Source organism: Lucilia cuprina, chromosome 4 (genome assembly GCF_022045245.1).
Source record: "Lucilia cuprina isolate Lc7/37 chromosome 4, ASM2204524v1, whole genome shotgun sequence".
Taxonomy (NCBI): Eukaryota; Metazoa; Arthropoda; class Insecta; order Diptera; family Calliphoridae; genus Lucilia; species Lucilia cuprina.
In genome coordinates this window covers 99283384-99299296 of record NC_060952.1, presented here as the reverse complement: position 1 = coordinate 99299296, position 15913 = coordinate 99283384, and the positions used below count along the sequence as shown (strand labels likewise).

Sequence of the window (15913 nt, the reverse complement as noted above, 5' to 3'; positions counted from 1 at the left end):
AAAGTTGTATAAATAAAAAACTAAAACTTAAAATTGTGTAGCTTCACAATTTCAAAAAAAAAAAAACACTAAAATAAACTATCACAAATTTTAAACCAACTTAATCTTAATTCTTAAGTCGGCGGTAACATTTAAAATTTATTGACGGCTAGGTTTATCTACAAAATATAGTGATTATCGAGTATATTTTTCAAATACCTGAATATAAAGTAATTGGTCCATCGTTTAGAGTTGCATTTTTTTTTAAATTGTGTTAATTTTATAAATGATGTTGAAGATTTAAGCCATTTTTTAAAAACGTTAACTTTAGTCTCAAGCTTTAAAATTATAATTTCAAAAAACTTCAATTTTTTTAGTAATACAAAATTTTATTTAAACAATGCAAAGTCTTTATTCAGTTACGCGTTGCCATCAACTAATAGGACTTGCCAATCTGTAATCATATGTTTTTTGTCTTCTCTTCTTTTTCCATTTCTTTTACTAAGAAAGTGATTTACTCATTCATATAAGAAATTTTGAGAAATAAACAATATAAAATGCAAATAATTATTAAAGTTTTAAAAGGACAAGATTGTACTTTAGATGTAAGTATATAAGTAATCCTCGTCCATTTTAGAAGTAAAGACCTTTTACTTTTAATCCAACAGGTTACACCTACAACGACAATTTCCCAAATTAAACAAGAAATTGAGCAGATTCTAAATATACCACAGGCGTCACAAAAACTTTTACTTTTTGGCCGCACTTTAAACGATGAACAAATGTTATCAGCCTACTCCAACATTAAAGATGGCACAAAACTTAATTTAATTGTAATGAAACAAGAAGGATTAAGGGAAATAATTTATCGCTCTTTTCGCAAATACTACAGTGAAAATCAATCGGAAGTTTTCACTAGAAGATTTATGGTTGATTTTGAAGAGAAACTAAAAAACCTTAGTCTGGACGACATCGAGCGCTTAGCTGAAAATGTACTTTGAATTTGTCACAATAAACTATAGCATTTAAATGTTTTAAGTGTAAATTATGTTTCTAAGATACTTTCGTTCCTTTTTAAGTGAAAACAAGCCGATGTTCTATATTCGGCAGTGCAGAATCTTATATACCCCTCACCAAGCGTGTTTTAACAGTTGATTTAGTATTTAATTATATAAAATTTAAATTTATGTCCAAGCCAATTATGAACATAATTTGCTGGGAATGTATTCCCTTTTGCATGCTTTATGTATAGTTGAGGGAACAAACTCACCGGAAATTTGTTATTCAGAATAGGCCTGTTTTTCTGCATCAAAGTAAAAGACAACAATAACAGATAAATATGTACATAATTTTTAGTATTTTTCATCGACATGACTTAGTTGACTTTGCTATCTACAAGGATCTAGAACAAATATACTTTATACGGTCGGAAATTTATATTGTGGAAGTTACAAACGGAATGATATATGTATATACCCTTATGAAGCTAAAGAGTATAACAAGATAAAAACGTACTAATGGTACTTTAGTGTGTTTGGCAACACTTAAAACGTCGTTATCGCGGTGTTTCTTTCAGTTTTCTTTCGCGTATTTTTTTAATGTTTACTTTTTATGTTTTTTTGCGAACAGAAATAATTGACGGAAAAGTGTGAGCAGAAGAGGAGTAAAAAATGCAAATATCCCGCAACATTTTCAGAAATTCCTTCTTGAAGAACTATTCGATTCGTCAATTATCCTCGTCTATTAGTGCCATGGCTCCTGTAAAGGTATGTTTAAAAATTGAAAATTTTTACCATTAAGTCAATCTTTTAATTTACAGGAATATTATGAAATTATGTAATTTTACTTCCTATTATCTTGATAATTAACATATCCATAAAAAAGGTCGGTGATACTACGTAGTATTAAAAAAACAGAAACTATAAATAATCTGAACAAGTTCATTACCACCAATTTTATCTATACTATTATAGAGTCTATATTATTATACAAACTTAAAAATATATAAAAATTCGATTTTGAAAATAATACCACAATACACGTTGTCCATATCGCTATAATGGTCAATCAAGTTGTAAACATGTAACCGTCAAAAGTATACAAACAAACTCTGTAATTACAGAGTATGAGAATATAGTATTTTATTGCAAAGTGAATATTGATTCTATCTAAAATTAATTTACATTACACTTTGTTAGTTCCCATATTAATTATGCAAATTTGCCTTTATACGTATTACCAATTACTTGCTTAATCAATACAACTTAAAAATATTGTTTTGCAATTGCAAGCAGTAATTTGACCGAATAAGTACAATATTTCATTGCAGTAAAAAGTTGAAGAAAATGGTTTTTGTAAATAACATTAATTGCTGGCAAAAAGTATTTATTTACGTATTTATTTTTATTAATCATTGAAGGTCGGTGATAAAATTCCCTCTGTAGATTTGTTTGAAGATTCTCCAGCTAACAAAATCAATACTGGGGATTTGACATCTAACAAAAAAGTCATAATTTTTGGTGTTCCCGGTGCTTTTACTCCAGGCTGTTCAAAGGCAAGTATAAATATACACACACTCTTGTATATTAATTTTATTATATCAAATTATTACTTCTAGACTCATTTGCCTGGTTATGTTTCATCCGCTGACACCTTAAAATCCGAACAAAAGGTAGATGACATTGTATGCGTCTCTGTAAATGATCCATTTGTAATGTCTGCCTGGGGAAAGGAACATAATGCTGGTGGCAAGGTTCGTATGTTGGCTGATCCAGCAGCAGCATTTGCTAAAGCATTAGATTTGACCATTGACTTGCCACCCTTGGGTGGAGTACGTGCTAAGCGTTTCTCTATGGTGGTAGAAAATGGTGAAGTTAAAGAATTGAACGTTGAACCAGATGGCACTGGCCTAAGTTGCTCTTTGGCTAATAATATTGGCAAAAAGTAATTTGGGTATAAACCACCAAAAAAGTGTATTTAATTGTCATATTAAATAAAAGACAAGAACAAAATAAAAATGTAGTATATAACAGTTAATATGACTTTATGTATGACTTTCATTGTTTTAATTGGTAGTATTCGAAAATAATAAAAGCAATATTTAAATCTCGGAATAATATTAACGCATGTATTATGTAGAAAAATAAATTTATTTACAACTAAGTCATCGATTATCAGTATTTGGAGCTAATTTTTGAGATAATAATTTGCCATATCCACCTCGGCCGGCATCATAATCTGTACGATATTCATCACGTACTTGTCCTCCTGTTTTGCCACGTCCATATTGGCGTCCCTCAATAAAACCAGCGTCCCAATCTACACGAATGAGACGGTCGTCTAAACGTGTTCCATTAACGTACCTGCCACAAAAAAAATTTGAAAATACATGTTATTGATGTCGTATTCAGATATAAGCATGCTGTCAAATCAAACCTCATTGCTATTTCAGCCTCATTTCTCTGGTAATACTCTACAAAACAAAAACCACAAGGAGTTTTCTTATATTTATCCAATCCCATGATTATTCTTCTGACCTCACCACATCTTGAAAATAATTCATGAATTTGTTCTTCGGTTGTGTAAAAAGATAAGTTTCCCACATACAATGTGCTGGAGTCTCGCAATGAGCGCTCTTGTTCGGACCGGGACCCCTAAAGTAAAAGATTGCATGATTTTTCTTTTATTCAGTGTTAAACAATTAATAAATACCTTAAAATGCTGGTCGCGATATGAACTTAAATCTACTGAACTACTTGACATTATTTAATTATGATTTTGCTTAATAAATAAAATTTTAATGAAATTTTTGTTTACTACTAGAAAAATCAGAAAAACGCCGCTTTTTCTTCAACAATTGTCAAAAAATAATTTGTTGTTGTCACTTTTCAATGACACGATTTTTCTTAATAGGTTGGCAATGCGGTGAAACTGCCAAAATTCATAAAGAAAGTCAAAAGGAGGAAGAAAAGAAAAAATTGTTGTATTTTCTATTGCACACATAAACTAAGAATAAATAAATTTTTGTTACCATTTATTTTATTTATTTTAAGTGATACTGTGATAAAATGAAAATAATCCTACTGTAATTAAGTAATTCAACAAAATCATGGACGGTTTTGTACCCGAAGACAAATATCAAAAGTTAGCAAGTGAATATGCTAAGGTAGGTTTTTCGAAGCATTAAGTGAAAATTTAATTGTATAGCATAAATACTATAAACGCCCATGATTAATCAACAAATCTTACAAAATTTATCAATATCAAAATAAAAACCATACAACAGCTTAGAGCTCAGGCTTCAGTTTTAAGAAAAGCTTTATTAGAAGAGCAGGCCAAAAGTTCAACGTTAAGAGACCAACTAAAACAAAAGGAAACTACTCTAAGACGAGCCGAACAAGAGATCGATTCTTTGGGATTTCGAAACAAACAACTAGAACATCGCGTGGCTTCTTTGCAAGATGATTTGGCTACAAGTGAAGCTAGAAAAAAAGAAAAAGAATCCAAAAAGAGAGGGAACAACGATAAAATTGAAGCGCAACAAGTTAACTTAATGAGTGGACATAAGGATGACTCTTTGATATTTGAAGAACTGCAGAAAAAGATTATGGAAAATGCTGAATTAACTTCATTGGTATTTTGTATATATATGTATATTATAATAAAAATGTTTAGCAAACAGTTTCCTTTTCGTCTCTTGATAAATATAGATTGATGATAAGGAGAGAAGTTTGCAAATGCATTCAGAGCATATTAAAAGTATGGAACAAATGATAGAAAAACACAATCTGGAACATGCTGATGTAGAAAAACGACTCCGTAAAGAAATGGAAACATTACAAAGTCGTAACCAAGAATTAGAAACCAAACTCGTGGAGGCCGCTAGTATGGTTCGTAAGATAATATTATTATCATAACATAATTCACATTTGAAACTTTTTTAGTTGGGTAGTGAAGATGCATTGAGTGCATCAGGTAGTGATTACACACCCTATCACAACAATAACCAAATACAACACAGTTCACACCAGATGATGTCATCTGAGTGTCGCATAGCAAATTTGGAAAAAGAGGTGGCGCATTGGCGTTCACAATTTGAACTCTCTAAACTATATACTGATACTCTACACACAAAACCTACTATTGAGGCAAATGCTCCAATGAATGCAAGTACATCTCCTGGAAATTTATTCAACTGCAGTTCGACAACATCTGCAGCAGGCCTCACTTCTATACCTTCAGTTGCCGATGGTAAAAGGTAAAAACATGATCTTTACATTCACAAACTATTGTTACAGGTTTTAAATGTTACAGCTCACGTGATTCAAAAACTGAGCAATTTATACCAACCACCAAAGAATTGTTACTATTTAATAATTTGGGCAAAAAGTTCGAAGATCTATTGAAGGAAAAGCTTTTAGCAGAATCTCGACTTGCTAGTTTTATGACAGAAGTTGACCATTTACAAAATTGTCTTGAAAATGCTACACAAGAGCTTAAGGGTAAAGATGAACAATTGGATAGCATTAATCAGGCTTTGCATTTACTGGAAGAGGACTTGGTAAGTAACTCTTTTCAACGTATTTTTACAACAATACTAAATAAAATCTAATTTCAAATGGTAGACAACAACTCGCGTGAATTATGATGAGCAAATTAGTGTTTTGACCGAACAGGTCATTAGTCTTAGTGAACAATTGGCTGCCAGCAAATAAAAAAATAAAGTTCGCCTGGATTGCCTACTCAAATGTTTGTTTCTATTATTTAAGAATTATTAATTTTATGCTTATTAAAATAGTTACCGACATGTAATTATTAAAAGAAAATCCTCAATTGTATATAACATAAATAAATTATATAATGAAAACAAATTTAAATTAATTTTTAACTAGAATTTACATAAGAGCAATTTTTATATACATACAAATATATTTATGCATATTTATATGAATTAGTCTAACTTAATTGCAAATGAAGCTCCACAGGAACAGCCCTGTTCCGCCAAAGGATTTGCTAACATTCGAAATCCTGAGCGTATGAGTTCTGTGTGGTAGTCAACAGTGGATCCGGTGCAATATTCTAAGGAAACATTATCTATAACGACTTTGGCTTTCTCTTCACCAAATTGCAAATCGTCCGGATTCATTTTATTGTCTAAATCGAATTTATATTGAAATCCCGAACACCCACCACCTTCTACAGTAATCCGCAAAAAACTGCCATCCTGGCATATTTCTCTTAATCTTTTGAGGCAAGAATCGCTAACTAATAGTTTATTTTCAGTTTTAGAACTTGCGACGCTTTCAGATCTCAAAGATCCTGAAGTAATTAAAGTTCTTTGCGGAGATAATATTCTAAAACTAAAAGAATTGATAAATTATTTTTGTTTATTAACATACTTGTATCTTATATTACCACTGATGAGAAGGTCTGAGAATATTTCGTAAAAAAGACATTTTTAAACTAAGAAACTTTTTCATATAATTTCTACAATTTCACAATTTTTTCATTTTACGCAATTGTCAGTTGCAAGTTTATTTGGAAGTGATAATCAAAATAAAAAGTAGAAACATATGTTTTTTGTTTTGTCAAGCTTTTTTATAATTGGCAACTCATTATACCCTACATTCTATTAATTATGTTTATTACCAAGTAATACATATTTATATATTTTGGGTTTATATGTTTTGTTTTAATATATGGCAATAAACATCTTTTAATAATCGAGAAATAAACCGAGATAAATTAAAAATATGTTAAAATTAATGTTTGAATGAAACAAACATTTTAAAATTTATTCTCTAAAGTTATATATAAAATTTAAATATGTTTTCAAATAATTTTTATCTTTCAAAATAAACGGCTTTTGTTTTTTATTATAAAATTTCACTGTTGAAAAATATACCGGATTAAGTGTGTCTACAATTCGACTTTATTGAATGTAAAATTCTTACATTGATTTAATAACAGTTGGCAACACAATGAGAAAAATATAAACAATAGAATCGAAAAACACACGTGCAACATAAACATTTCTGATTTTAGTTATTTTTATATATTTTGTGAACTAATAACAAATATAAATCATGGCAAGAAGACCAGAACATTCAGCCCCACCAGAAATTGTAAGGAATTAAAGAGTATTAAGTTTTTGAGGATTTTTAATTCTTTTTTAATATTTTCCAGTTTTATAACGATGATGAGGCCAAAAAATATTCCAACAAGTATGTAATAATTACATTTATTTTACAAAGTAATCTCTATTTTTATCGTTTATTTCAGCACAAGAATTATAGAAATTCAAGTGGAAATGGCAGAACGTGCACTGGAATTGTTGACACTAAATGAGGATGAACCGTGTTTAATACTTGATATTGGTTGCGGTTCTGGTCTCTCTGGAAGTGTGTTGGAAGATAATGATCACATATGGGTGGGTATTGATATTTCGAAGTCCATGCTGGATATTGCAGTTGAACGGGAAGTAGCAGGTGATGTTATATTGGGCGATATGGGACAAGGTATGCCCTTCAAGCCGGGTACTTTCGATGGTGCTATTTCGATATCAGCCTTGCAATGGCTGTGTAATGCAGATAAAACCTCACATAATCCACACAAACGTTTATACAAATTTTTCTCCACACTCTTTTCCTGTCTTACCAGAACGGCCCGCGCCGTTTTCCAGTTTTATCCAGAAAATGCCGACCAAATTGAAATGGTAACTTCACAGGCCATGAAAGCCGGTTTCTATGGAGGTATCGTCGTCGATTACCCCAACTCAACCAAAGCGAAAAAGTATTTCCTTGTACTAATGACTGGCGGTGCCGCTACCATGCCAAAGGCTTTAGGTAAACAAGTTTTTACAATTCCCAAAGTCTTCTACTATTAAATTGTGACTTTTTTAGGCAACGAGGAGGACGAAAGGCGTATAAGTTATATAAAAAAGAGAGAAATGTGCAAGGAAGCACGCGGTAAACCCATGAAGAAATCTCGTGATTGGATTTTGGCTAAAAAGGAACGCAGAAGGCGTCAAGGATTGGATACCAGACCAGACACCAAGTACACGGGGCGTAAGCGTAGCGGACGCTTTTAAATTAATAACTAATATTATCATTGTTATAATAAATTTACTTTTTTATGTTTAAAATACATAGCACATCAGCATGTCCTTCTACTACAACAACAAATAATAATAAATTATTTACAATTTTCTACGTAAAACTAATACATAAGCTAAACTGATTCTTCTTTTTCTTTTCGCTTATCTTCAGAAGCCTTTTTTGCCCTTTCCTTAGGAGTATCATAGGATGATTCCACCATAAACTTGAGGTAAACAAGTACACAAACAAAGGCAATGCCAAATAGTAAAATTTCATTCTGTGCTATTAAAGCGTGTTCCTTTGCTTGAGCTTCGGTACGTTCGTATTTTGCTTTAGCCGCTTTCCGTCGTTCGAATGATTTTCCATAGTGAGCTTTTGACCACTCATCAAAATTGTAAATAGGCGTACGACCCTCACTGTCGGAGACCTTTGATTTTGTAAAGCGTGATTTATAAAATTTTGTTGATGGGTCGTCTTCGACTTCTGGTTCTTTTCTAATAGTTTCCTCAGTTGCTTGAGCATACTGTGAACCCGCCGTATGTATTATACCTAAAAATATATTATATGCTGTCTATGGTATAAAATCGAATCTAACAACATACCTTTATCATACAATCTGCGCAATCGAAAATTTCCAAGAACTTCATAAGCCTGAGTTATTTCACGAAACTTTATGGCTGCACTCTCGCTACCCTGATTTTTGTCTGGATGATATAACATGGACAACCTGTAGTAGGCTGCTTTTATTTCTCCCTGAGTCGAGTTCTTTGAAATACCCAGGGCTTCATAATAATTAGGATTGTATGTTGCACTTCCCGTAGATATGTTTGCATTTTGAGCAGCTCTTGTGAACAAAATCTTACGTATTATTAAATTATATCGCTGCGTTGTAAACATTCTACATAAACACTAATTAATTACTTATTTTAATTAAATATTTTTGTTAATAATAAACAAAACAATCCCGTGTTATATCATTTTTTGCGACAAAAACAAATTAAAACAGCTGATTGAACTTGAAAATGCACCTTCTTCCCCTCAATTACAAACAGTTACATTAAATTAATAACATGCAAAATTACAAATATTGTTTACACAAAAATATTAATGATATTAGAAAGATGTATAATGTTTTCACTATAGTCTAGACCAGGAGACACTTATTACACCATGGTCTAATCTAAAGTCTTCAATATAGTCTTGTATATATTCTTGTCCACAATAGTCTAGTCTACAATCTTGACTATAGACATAATTACAGTCTAGTCAAGAGTTACTACACGTTGTCTCTAGAGCTCTACAGACACCACCAAATATTTAATAAAAATTATGTTATTAACTATAATAAAATAATTACTTAACCACGAATATAGAAATATGATTTTTAGCGGCAATTTCTTTATGATTAAAATAATTAAGAAGTAAGAGTTATATTCGGCAAATCATATGTCGTAAAGAAGCAAATTTCGGACCAAGTTCTACAATCATTGAAGGGGAGCAGGATCAATTATGGCCTATAAAGATTTCGATTAATATCGAGTCTTTTTTGCAAAATGCACATAAGCGACATGATGTTCGATTTTAGTTTTTTTTATTGAAATCGATAATTTTAGGTCTATTAGCATCATCTCTGAAAATTTCCTATTCAGATTCAACTTTACAAGAAAAAGAAAATTGGATACCAAGTGTGCTTCGTTACCCTCATCGTAATGGAATAAAATGCAATATAAAAAATTTCGGCGGCAAGGCTTAGTCGGCTTAAGATGAATCGGCGCAAGTCTCTGACGTACGTATGTAGTTTCTGAAACAAAATTCCCAATGTGGACCAGGAGTAAGTACAATGTTTAGTTCATAACTTTTGAATGACGTTGGCACATAAATTTGTTAATTCTTGTGTGTTACAAAAATACAACTCAGTTGGTTCGTGTCTCCACTTCATTATTTTGTTACAAACACTTCCTAAAAATATGTCAATTTTTAACATTTATCGTTTGGTAGCACTGACAATTTCCGTCCTCCATCTTTTTGCATTGAGGTTTTCAAGATGGTAAGTTGTGTGGCCCAATGTTTTTCGTAAAAATCAGTAAAAAATTAACAAAAAGAATTAATAAACAAGTGAAAATACCACGATAACAATGCAAAATAGCAAAAAGTATAGTGAACCATAAATAGCTGTTGACTTTAGTGAAAAATAAACAAAAATGTGAAAAACATAACCTAGAAACATTCCAGTAACAATGTTTTATTTATTTTTTTAGCCGCCCAAGAAGGACTCAAAATCCTCGGCTAAACAGCCCCAAAAAACACAAAAGAAGAAGGAAGGTAGTGGTGGCGGCAAAGCCAAGAAGAAGAAGTGGTCCAAAGGAAAAGTTAGGGACAAGTTGAACAACCAAGTGCTTTTCGACAAAGCCACCTACGAAAAATTGTACAAAGAAGTCCCTCAGTACAAACTGATCACTCCTTCAGTTGTTTCCGAACGTTTGAAGATCCGTGGCTCTTTGGCCAAGCGTGCTTTGATTGAATTGCGCGAAAAGGGTAAGAAAGACTTAAAGTTTATCTTTATTATTTTATTTATTAATTTGAATTTTTTTGTTGTTTTCAGGTTTGATTAAACAAGTCGTTCAACATGCCTCACAAGTAATCTACACACGTGCCACTAAGGGTGATGATGCGTAAATTTCCTTTTTTTACCTTTAACATGGACATGTTAATTACAAGACTTTTTTGTATTAAAGTGATTTAAGGGTAAACAACCTGCTGTGTTTTTATTTAACTATATTGAAATAAGTATAGAAACAAAGTATTGTGCTGCTCAAAGAATTTAAATATTATTTTTTGGAATATTCGCTGGCTTCGTTTGTTGATATGAGATTAAGTTGTGTATTTATCGCGATTGCAATTTTATTGCAATGATAAATGTATAAATTAACAAATATTAGTTGTAGATTCTTAAGGATTACAATCATTTCTAAACTCGGATTAAAAAAGAATGAATTCACCTTATTTTTTTATAATTTTTATGGGGAATATTTTGGAAGCTTCTTTTCTTTGACTTTAATTCTCGATAGGATTTTTCTTTTATATGAACGTTTTGTCAATGTGATGTTTTTCTAATTGTCCCTATTAGTTATTTGTTGACTTTTATTTCCCGTTCAGAAAATGTTATTTTAAAATTTATACCTATGTATGTTTCGAGAATTTCTCACAAAAAATGCTAAATAATAACTTTTTTGAACGAAAAATAACTCAAGAAATAATCATTAGTTTGTAAGAAACAAAAAAAAATAAAATCAATTTTTAAAATCAGTGTATATAGTTCTTATGACCAAACCATGTATCCTTATGTATGATTTTTTCTGATTAAGCAATAATCATTACTTGCCTCACTGATTTAAAAGAAAGATTTGTTGAACTAAAATCTTAATGTACTATGTGTTAGAACACTTTTATATAGTATTTTCTCTGGAAATCGTTACCTCTTATAAACAATGATAATAATTAATATAAAATATGTATTTCTATGTTCATTTATACAACCGGTTATTAAAATGTCCTATGCATTTTTTACGAAATTGCAAAGTAAACGATTTAAATTAAATTTTATAGTTCTGTGATCAAATTAATTTTATTCATGATCTTATTTCTGTTGATGGTGTGCATTCTAGTCTATGTCATCTGCATTCAGGTGTTCCGCTGGGCTCTATTTGAGGACCTTTGTTATTTATTCTATATGTAAATGATCTGTATTTGTGTACCAATTCAGTGTCCTGTGAAACATTTTTGTATGCTGATGATGTTTTTCTTTTGTTCAATGGTATTCGTGAATCTACTTCTGAATCGTTTGTTAATAATAATTATTGTTGCCTTAATCGTGTTGTAGAGTGGATTTCCAATAATTCACTTGCCATTAATCCTACAAAAACTAAGGATATTCTATTTTGTACTGACGACGTTTTAACTGATATGAACTTTTATATTGGTAATGTTTTAATTGAGAATGTTGTTCGGCATAAGTGTTTGGGTGTTACTCTGGATGTCTGGTAAAATCTGTGGTATCCTTCGTAAATTTTTTTAACTAATGTATATTTTCCTTTGAACATTAAATTAAAACTGGCTCATGCTCTTATGATGCCTCAGGTTATTTATTGCCTTGAGGTTGTTCAGGGTCATCTGTGACTACACTTGCTAAGTTAAGACGTATAGTTAATATGATTGTAAGGTTTGTGTATAATGTTAGACGTCGAGATCATATATCGGCTTATGTTTGTCAGTTTCTTCGTTGTTCGTTTAGTGACTTTGTGAAATAAAGAAATTTTACTCTATTTTATAATATTATTAGAAATGGCTTTTCGTCTGACTTACGTAATAAATTTATATTTCTGAGGTCTTCTAGATATCCTCAGCTTTTTATTCCAAGAATTTTCAAAGTAAGCTTTGAGAGATCATTTACAGTCAGAATTGCGCGTTATTGGAATGGCTTGCCTTACGAATTAAGAATCTTTTCTCACTCTAAGAATGTTTTCCGTCTCAAACTTTTGAGTTACTTTGCTAGTTTCACTTGAGCGGTTCTGGTGATATTAATATCATAATATGTTGCTTATAGCTAAGTCATTTGTGATCTGATGTATTTGTTTATTACTTTTTTATTATTGTATGAGTATTACTTCTTATTGGGACTTGTTAACTGATATTTTATTTAACTTTATGAATTTTCTTTTTATTGTTTATGGCGGGGGAACCAATTAAGTTAATGTGTGTATGATTGTAGCTATTAGATACATACATTGTTATTTACCTATTGTCAGATACTCAGGATTTTTATTGCTAAGCAATACATGTTTATATTTTGGCCTTATAGGCTTTGTATTGTAATAATGAATAAATAAATAAAAAAATTTCTTAATAAATTCGTTATAAAATTGTTTATGACTACATACCTAAATATTTTGAATTTAGTACATTCGTTCCCCGCAATAATGTTTTTATAGGATAGGTCGTTTGAATATCAGGAGTATCAGGCCATCTAACTCCATTAAATTTAATGATATATGTATATGTTTTTTGTAGGAATCATCGTCCTTCTAGATCATTGATATATCTTTTCGATCGGCTAAAATTTATTCAGTTTTTAAGGGCCTTGTTGCTAGAATCTTTACTGGGTTATATTTTGCTAGTGTGAAAATATATATGTAATTGTATTCCTTCCTGGAAGTGATCTTAGTTTTTAGATAATTGCCAACGGAGCCTCTTTTCATAATATTTAAATACACTTGTAACAAACGAATTTAATTACGATCTGTTTAATATTTCTAGTCCGTAAGTAAGTTGATCTAGGACTAAAACAGACTAGAAATATTAAACAGATCGTAATTAAATTCGTCTGTTACAAGAGTATTTAAATATTTTGAAAAGAGACTCCGTTGGCAATGTATCGAATAGTTTATGTTTTTTAATATCAATTATTATTCTTTACATAACTCTATTTGTGTTGACATTAATTGTGACTCTATTTCTTCTCTTGTTATACTGCTCCTGTTACTTATGTTTCTACCGTGAAGAAGCATATTTGAATTAATTGTGACTATTGGATGAATTTTCACAATATAAATGTCGCTAGTTCTGCGCGTCTTTTTGGTGGACCAGGTACGACTGTCTTATAGATGGTTCTACAAAATTGGGTTGAGCTGGAAATCGAGACAAATAACTTTGAATGAATTTTTGGTAGTATGTTATGATCAGGTTATGATTCTAATAATAAAGTTAATAATTTTGAAATTTGGAGTCTGGTTCAATTGATGCTGATTGTATTCCTGTTAGATTTTTCAAAAAAAATTCACAAATTTCTATATTTTTAATTTGATTAATTGTATTTTGATTTTCCTTAAGGTTCCGATTTATATAAGGACATACCTTCTATATTGGAAATGTTTAGATTGAAAATATTATTCGACACAGGCCATAGAGAAACTATAGACACAGGTACCCAAATAGTTCTTAACTTTCTGTTATTAGAATAAAAACTGTTCAAGCGCTGAACAATATTATTTTCTATCTTTACGATATTTGTTAATCTATTTCTTAGGCTTATTCTAATGATTTGTGAAATATGGCAATTTATTTGTTTACAATCCGTAAATTTATATTTCTATAATTTTCAGACATAGTTCTGAAAGGTCTTTTGTGGTGAAGATTGCTCGGCATTGTAACTGTCTGCCTCATGAAGTACATATACCTTCACATATACAATGTCTTTCATCTAAGCCCAGTAGTAAATGCATGAGTTCAATTTATAATGAACTAATTCATTTTTATGTAAAACATGTAATTTTTACATTAGCGTTTCATTGGCTAGCATAGGTTCGTATTTGAAAAAAAATGTTCGTCATTATAATCAGTGCTTATAATTATAAATTATTTTAAAAAACTTTAGTTATGGTACTGTGAATAAATATTGAAATTATGGTTTAATTATATATGATAACAAAATAAAAAATTTGTAACTATTATGTGTGTAATTAAATATTAAATACAAAAATGTAATAAATTATATGCTATTTTTAACACATTTTAAATATTTTTGTATATAAAATTCATTATCTAATTTGGATTGTAAATTTAAATTCTGCCAGAAAAACTTTATAAAGTTTTAAAATCCAATGCAAAGCTATAGTAAAAAAAATTTTAAAATTTTTATACTTTCAAAAGTTTTAATCTGATATTTATGAAAAATTTACAAAATATAGTGTTGAGTACGGAGATTTTAAAAATGATTTTTTAATATCTTGAGATATGCTGTTTTTCATTTTTGCCACATTATTATTAGTTTTTAAGTTCTTTTGAAACCTTAGAGCTTTTTTTTAATTGTTTATGCATTTTTCGTATATATTTTAATATTATATATATATATATATATATATATATATAATATATATATATATATATAATATATATATATATATATATATATATATATATATATATATATATAATATATATATATATATATATATATATATATATTATATTATATATATATATATATATATAATATATATATATATATATATATATATAATATATATATATATATATATATATAATATATATATATATATATATATATATATATATATATATATTTTCACTTGTTGTTTGTTGTTTGTTTGATTTACGGAAAAACAAGGAATGGAAAATTTATTTTTCTATCAATAAATTTTCTAATTAAAATTTACAAACTAAATTGATTAAATTCAAAGTAAACAAAGCAAGTATATTATAAAGGAAGTTCATTCTCATTCTCCAACAAAAATCTTTTATTTTAATAGCTCTGTTAGATGGTACAAATATTGTAACTAAATTTTTGACCAGTTCCCGTAGACAAATTTGGCTGAAACTTGGTACACCTAAAGCCACCAAAAAATTAAATAAATTTAAAATATATGTAAACACCCTGTGGTTTTTGAATTGAAAAGTGTTTTGTGAATTAAAAAAATTGAATTGCCAGATATTCAAATTTCAAAGCAAATTGGAAAAAATATTTGTTTGAATTTTCTTGGTTTGTGCTCAAACTAAACAAAAACTCAAACAGCTCTTAACAAAAACCTCTTTTTTAATAATTCTGTTTTTATTATATTTATAAAATACATACTGAATACATTTGAAAATAAAAACTTTTCTAATTGTTTGAACAAATTTAAGAAATGACATCGAGGTGACTATAAAATCAAATTACAAATTATGTTTAGACTGCAGAATTGTACTATGATACACACATTTTTGACATGTATTAATAATCAGTAGTGTAGTCTGAAAATATTTATACAAATCCCAGCAGTTCA

At 29.6% G+C, this 15913-nt stretch overlaps 8 protein-coding genes and 1 long non-coding RNA gene across 11 annotated transcripts; 5 read left to right on the top strand and 4 right to left on the bottom strand.

Annotated features, from left to right (window-relative positions):
• Positions 1-426: 426 nt before the first annotated feature.
• On the top strand, positions 427-1036 carry LOC111690263 (ubiquitin-like protein 4A-B). Its single transcript, XM_023452715.2, has 2 exons — positions 427-584; positions 648-1036. The coding sequence occupies exons 1-2, from the start codon at positions 537-539 to the stop codon at positions 978-980; spliced, it is 381 nt and encodes a 126-aa protein (XP_023308483.2). The 5' UTR covers positions 427-536; the 3' UTR covers positions 981-1036.
• A 553-nt stretch (positions 1037-1589) lies between these two features.
• On the top strand, positions 1590-3015 carry LOC111690213 (peroxiredoxin-5, mitochondrial). Its single transcript, XM_023452656.2, has 3 exons — positions 1590-1745; positions 2399-2533; positions 2597-3015. The coding sequence occupies exons 1-3, from the start codon at positions 1650-1652 to the stop codon at positions 2924-2926; spliced, it is 561 nt and encodes a 186-aa protein (XP_023308424.1). The 5' UTR covers positions 1590-1649; the 3' UTR covers positions 2927-3015.
• A 63-nt stretch (positions 3016-3078) lies between these two features.
• On the bottom strand, positions 3079-3874 carry LOC111690214 (nuclear cap-binding protein subunit 2). Its single transcript, XM_023452657.2, has 3 exons — positions 3691-3874; positions 3415-3632; positions 3079-3341 (listed from the first exon to the last, which is right to left on the bottom strand). The coding sequence occupies exons 1-3, from the start codon at positions 3739-3741 to the stop codon at positions 3143-3145; spliced, it is 468 nt and encodes a 155-aa protein (XP_023308425.1). The 5' UTR covers positions 3742-3874; the 3' UTR covers positions 3079-3142.
• A 65-nt stretch (positions 3875-3939) lies between these two features.
• Positions 3940-5849, top strand: LOC111690253 (protein phosphatase 1 regulatory subunit 21). Its single transcript, XM_023452705.2, has 6 exons — positions 3940-4144; positions 4265-4612; positions 4689-4868; positions 4923-5236; positions 5293-5539; positions 5604-5849. The coding sequence occupies exons 1-6, from the start codon at positions 4088-4090 to the stop codon at positions 5691-5693; spliced, it is 1236 nt and encodes a 411-aa protein (XP_023308473.2). The 5' UTR covers positions 3940-4087; the 3' UTR covers positions 5694-5849.
• Positions 5812-6546, bottom strand: LOC111690266 (iron-sulfur cluster assembly 2 homolog, mitochondrial). The gene is made up of 2 exons (XM_023452719.2): positions 6394-6546; positions 5812-6338 (listed from the first exon to the last, which is right to left on the bottom strand). The coding sequence occupies exons 1-2, from the start codon at positions 6456-6458 to the stop codon at positions 5930-5932; spliced, it is 474 nt and encodes a 157-aa protein (XP_023308487.2). The 5' UTR covers positions 6459-6546; the 3' UTR covers positions 5812-5929.
• Positions 6547-6919: 373 nt separating this feature from the next.
• On the top strand, positions 6920-8213 carry LOC111690224 (probable 18S rRNA (guanine-N(7))-methyltransferase). Its single transcript, XM_023452670.2, has 4 exons — positions 6920-7103; positions 7165-7202; positions 7261-7823; positions 7881-8213. Exons 1-4 carry the CDS (start codon positions 7065-7067, stop codon positions 8066-8068), a joined length of 828 nt encoding a protein of 275 aa, XP_023308438.1. The 5' UTR covers positions 6920-7064; the 3' UTR covers positions 8069-8213.
• On the bottom strand, positions 8086-9089 carry LOC111690225 (dnaJ homolog subfamily C member 30, mitochondrial). Its single transcript, XM_023452671.2, has 2 exons — positions 8678-9089; positions 8086-8624 (listed from the first exon to the last, which is right to left on the bottom strand). Exons 1-2 carry the CDS (start codon positions 8970-8972, stop codon positions 8209-8211), a joined length of 711 nt encoding a protein of 236 aa, XP_023308439.2. The 5' UTR covers positions 8973-9089; the 3' UTR covers positions 8086-8208.
• Positions 9090-10047: 958 nt separating this feature from the next.
• Positions 10048-10828, top strand: LOC111690206 (40S ribosomal protein S25). The gene is made up of 3 exons (XM_023452647.2): positions 10048-10122; positions 10334-10610; positions 10678-10828. The coding sequence occupies exons 1-3, from the start codon at positions 10120-10122 to the stop codon at positions 10749-10751; spliced, it is 354 nt and encodes a 117-aa protein (XP_023308415.2). The 5' UTR covers positions 10048-10119; the 3' UTR covers positions 10752-10828.
• An 840-nt stretch (positions 10829-11668) lies between these two features.
• Positions 11669-14855, bottom strand: LOC124419595. 3 transcript variants are annotated; one of them, XR_006940711.1, is made up of 6 exons: positions 14810-14855; positions 13986-14164; positions 13549-13759; positions 13013-13280; positions 12438-12934; positions 11669-12369 (listed from the first exon to the last, which is right to left on the bottom strand). It is a non-coding gene; the product is annotated as an uncharacterized LOC124419595 (long non-coding RNA). The 3 variants fall into 3 exon arrangements; XR_006940712.1 differs by having other exon boundaries at positions 13013-13245; XR_006940710.1 differs by having other exon boundaries at positions 13013-13759.
• Between the last annotated feature and the right edge of the window lie 1058 nt (positions 14856-15913).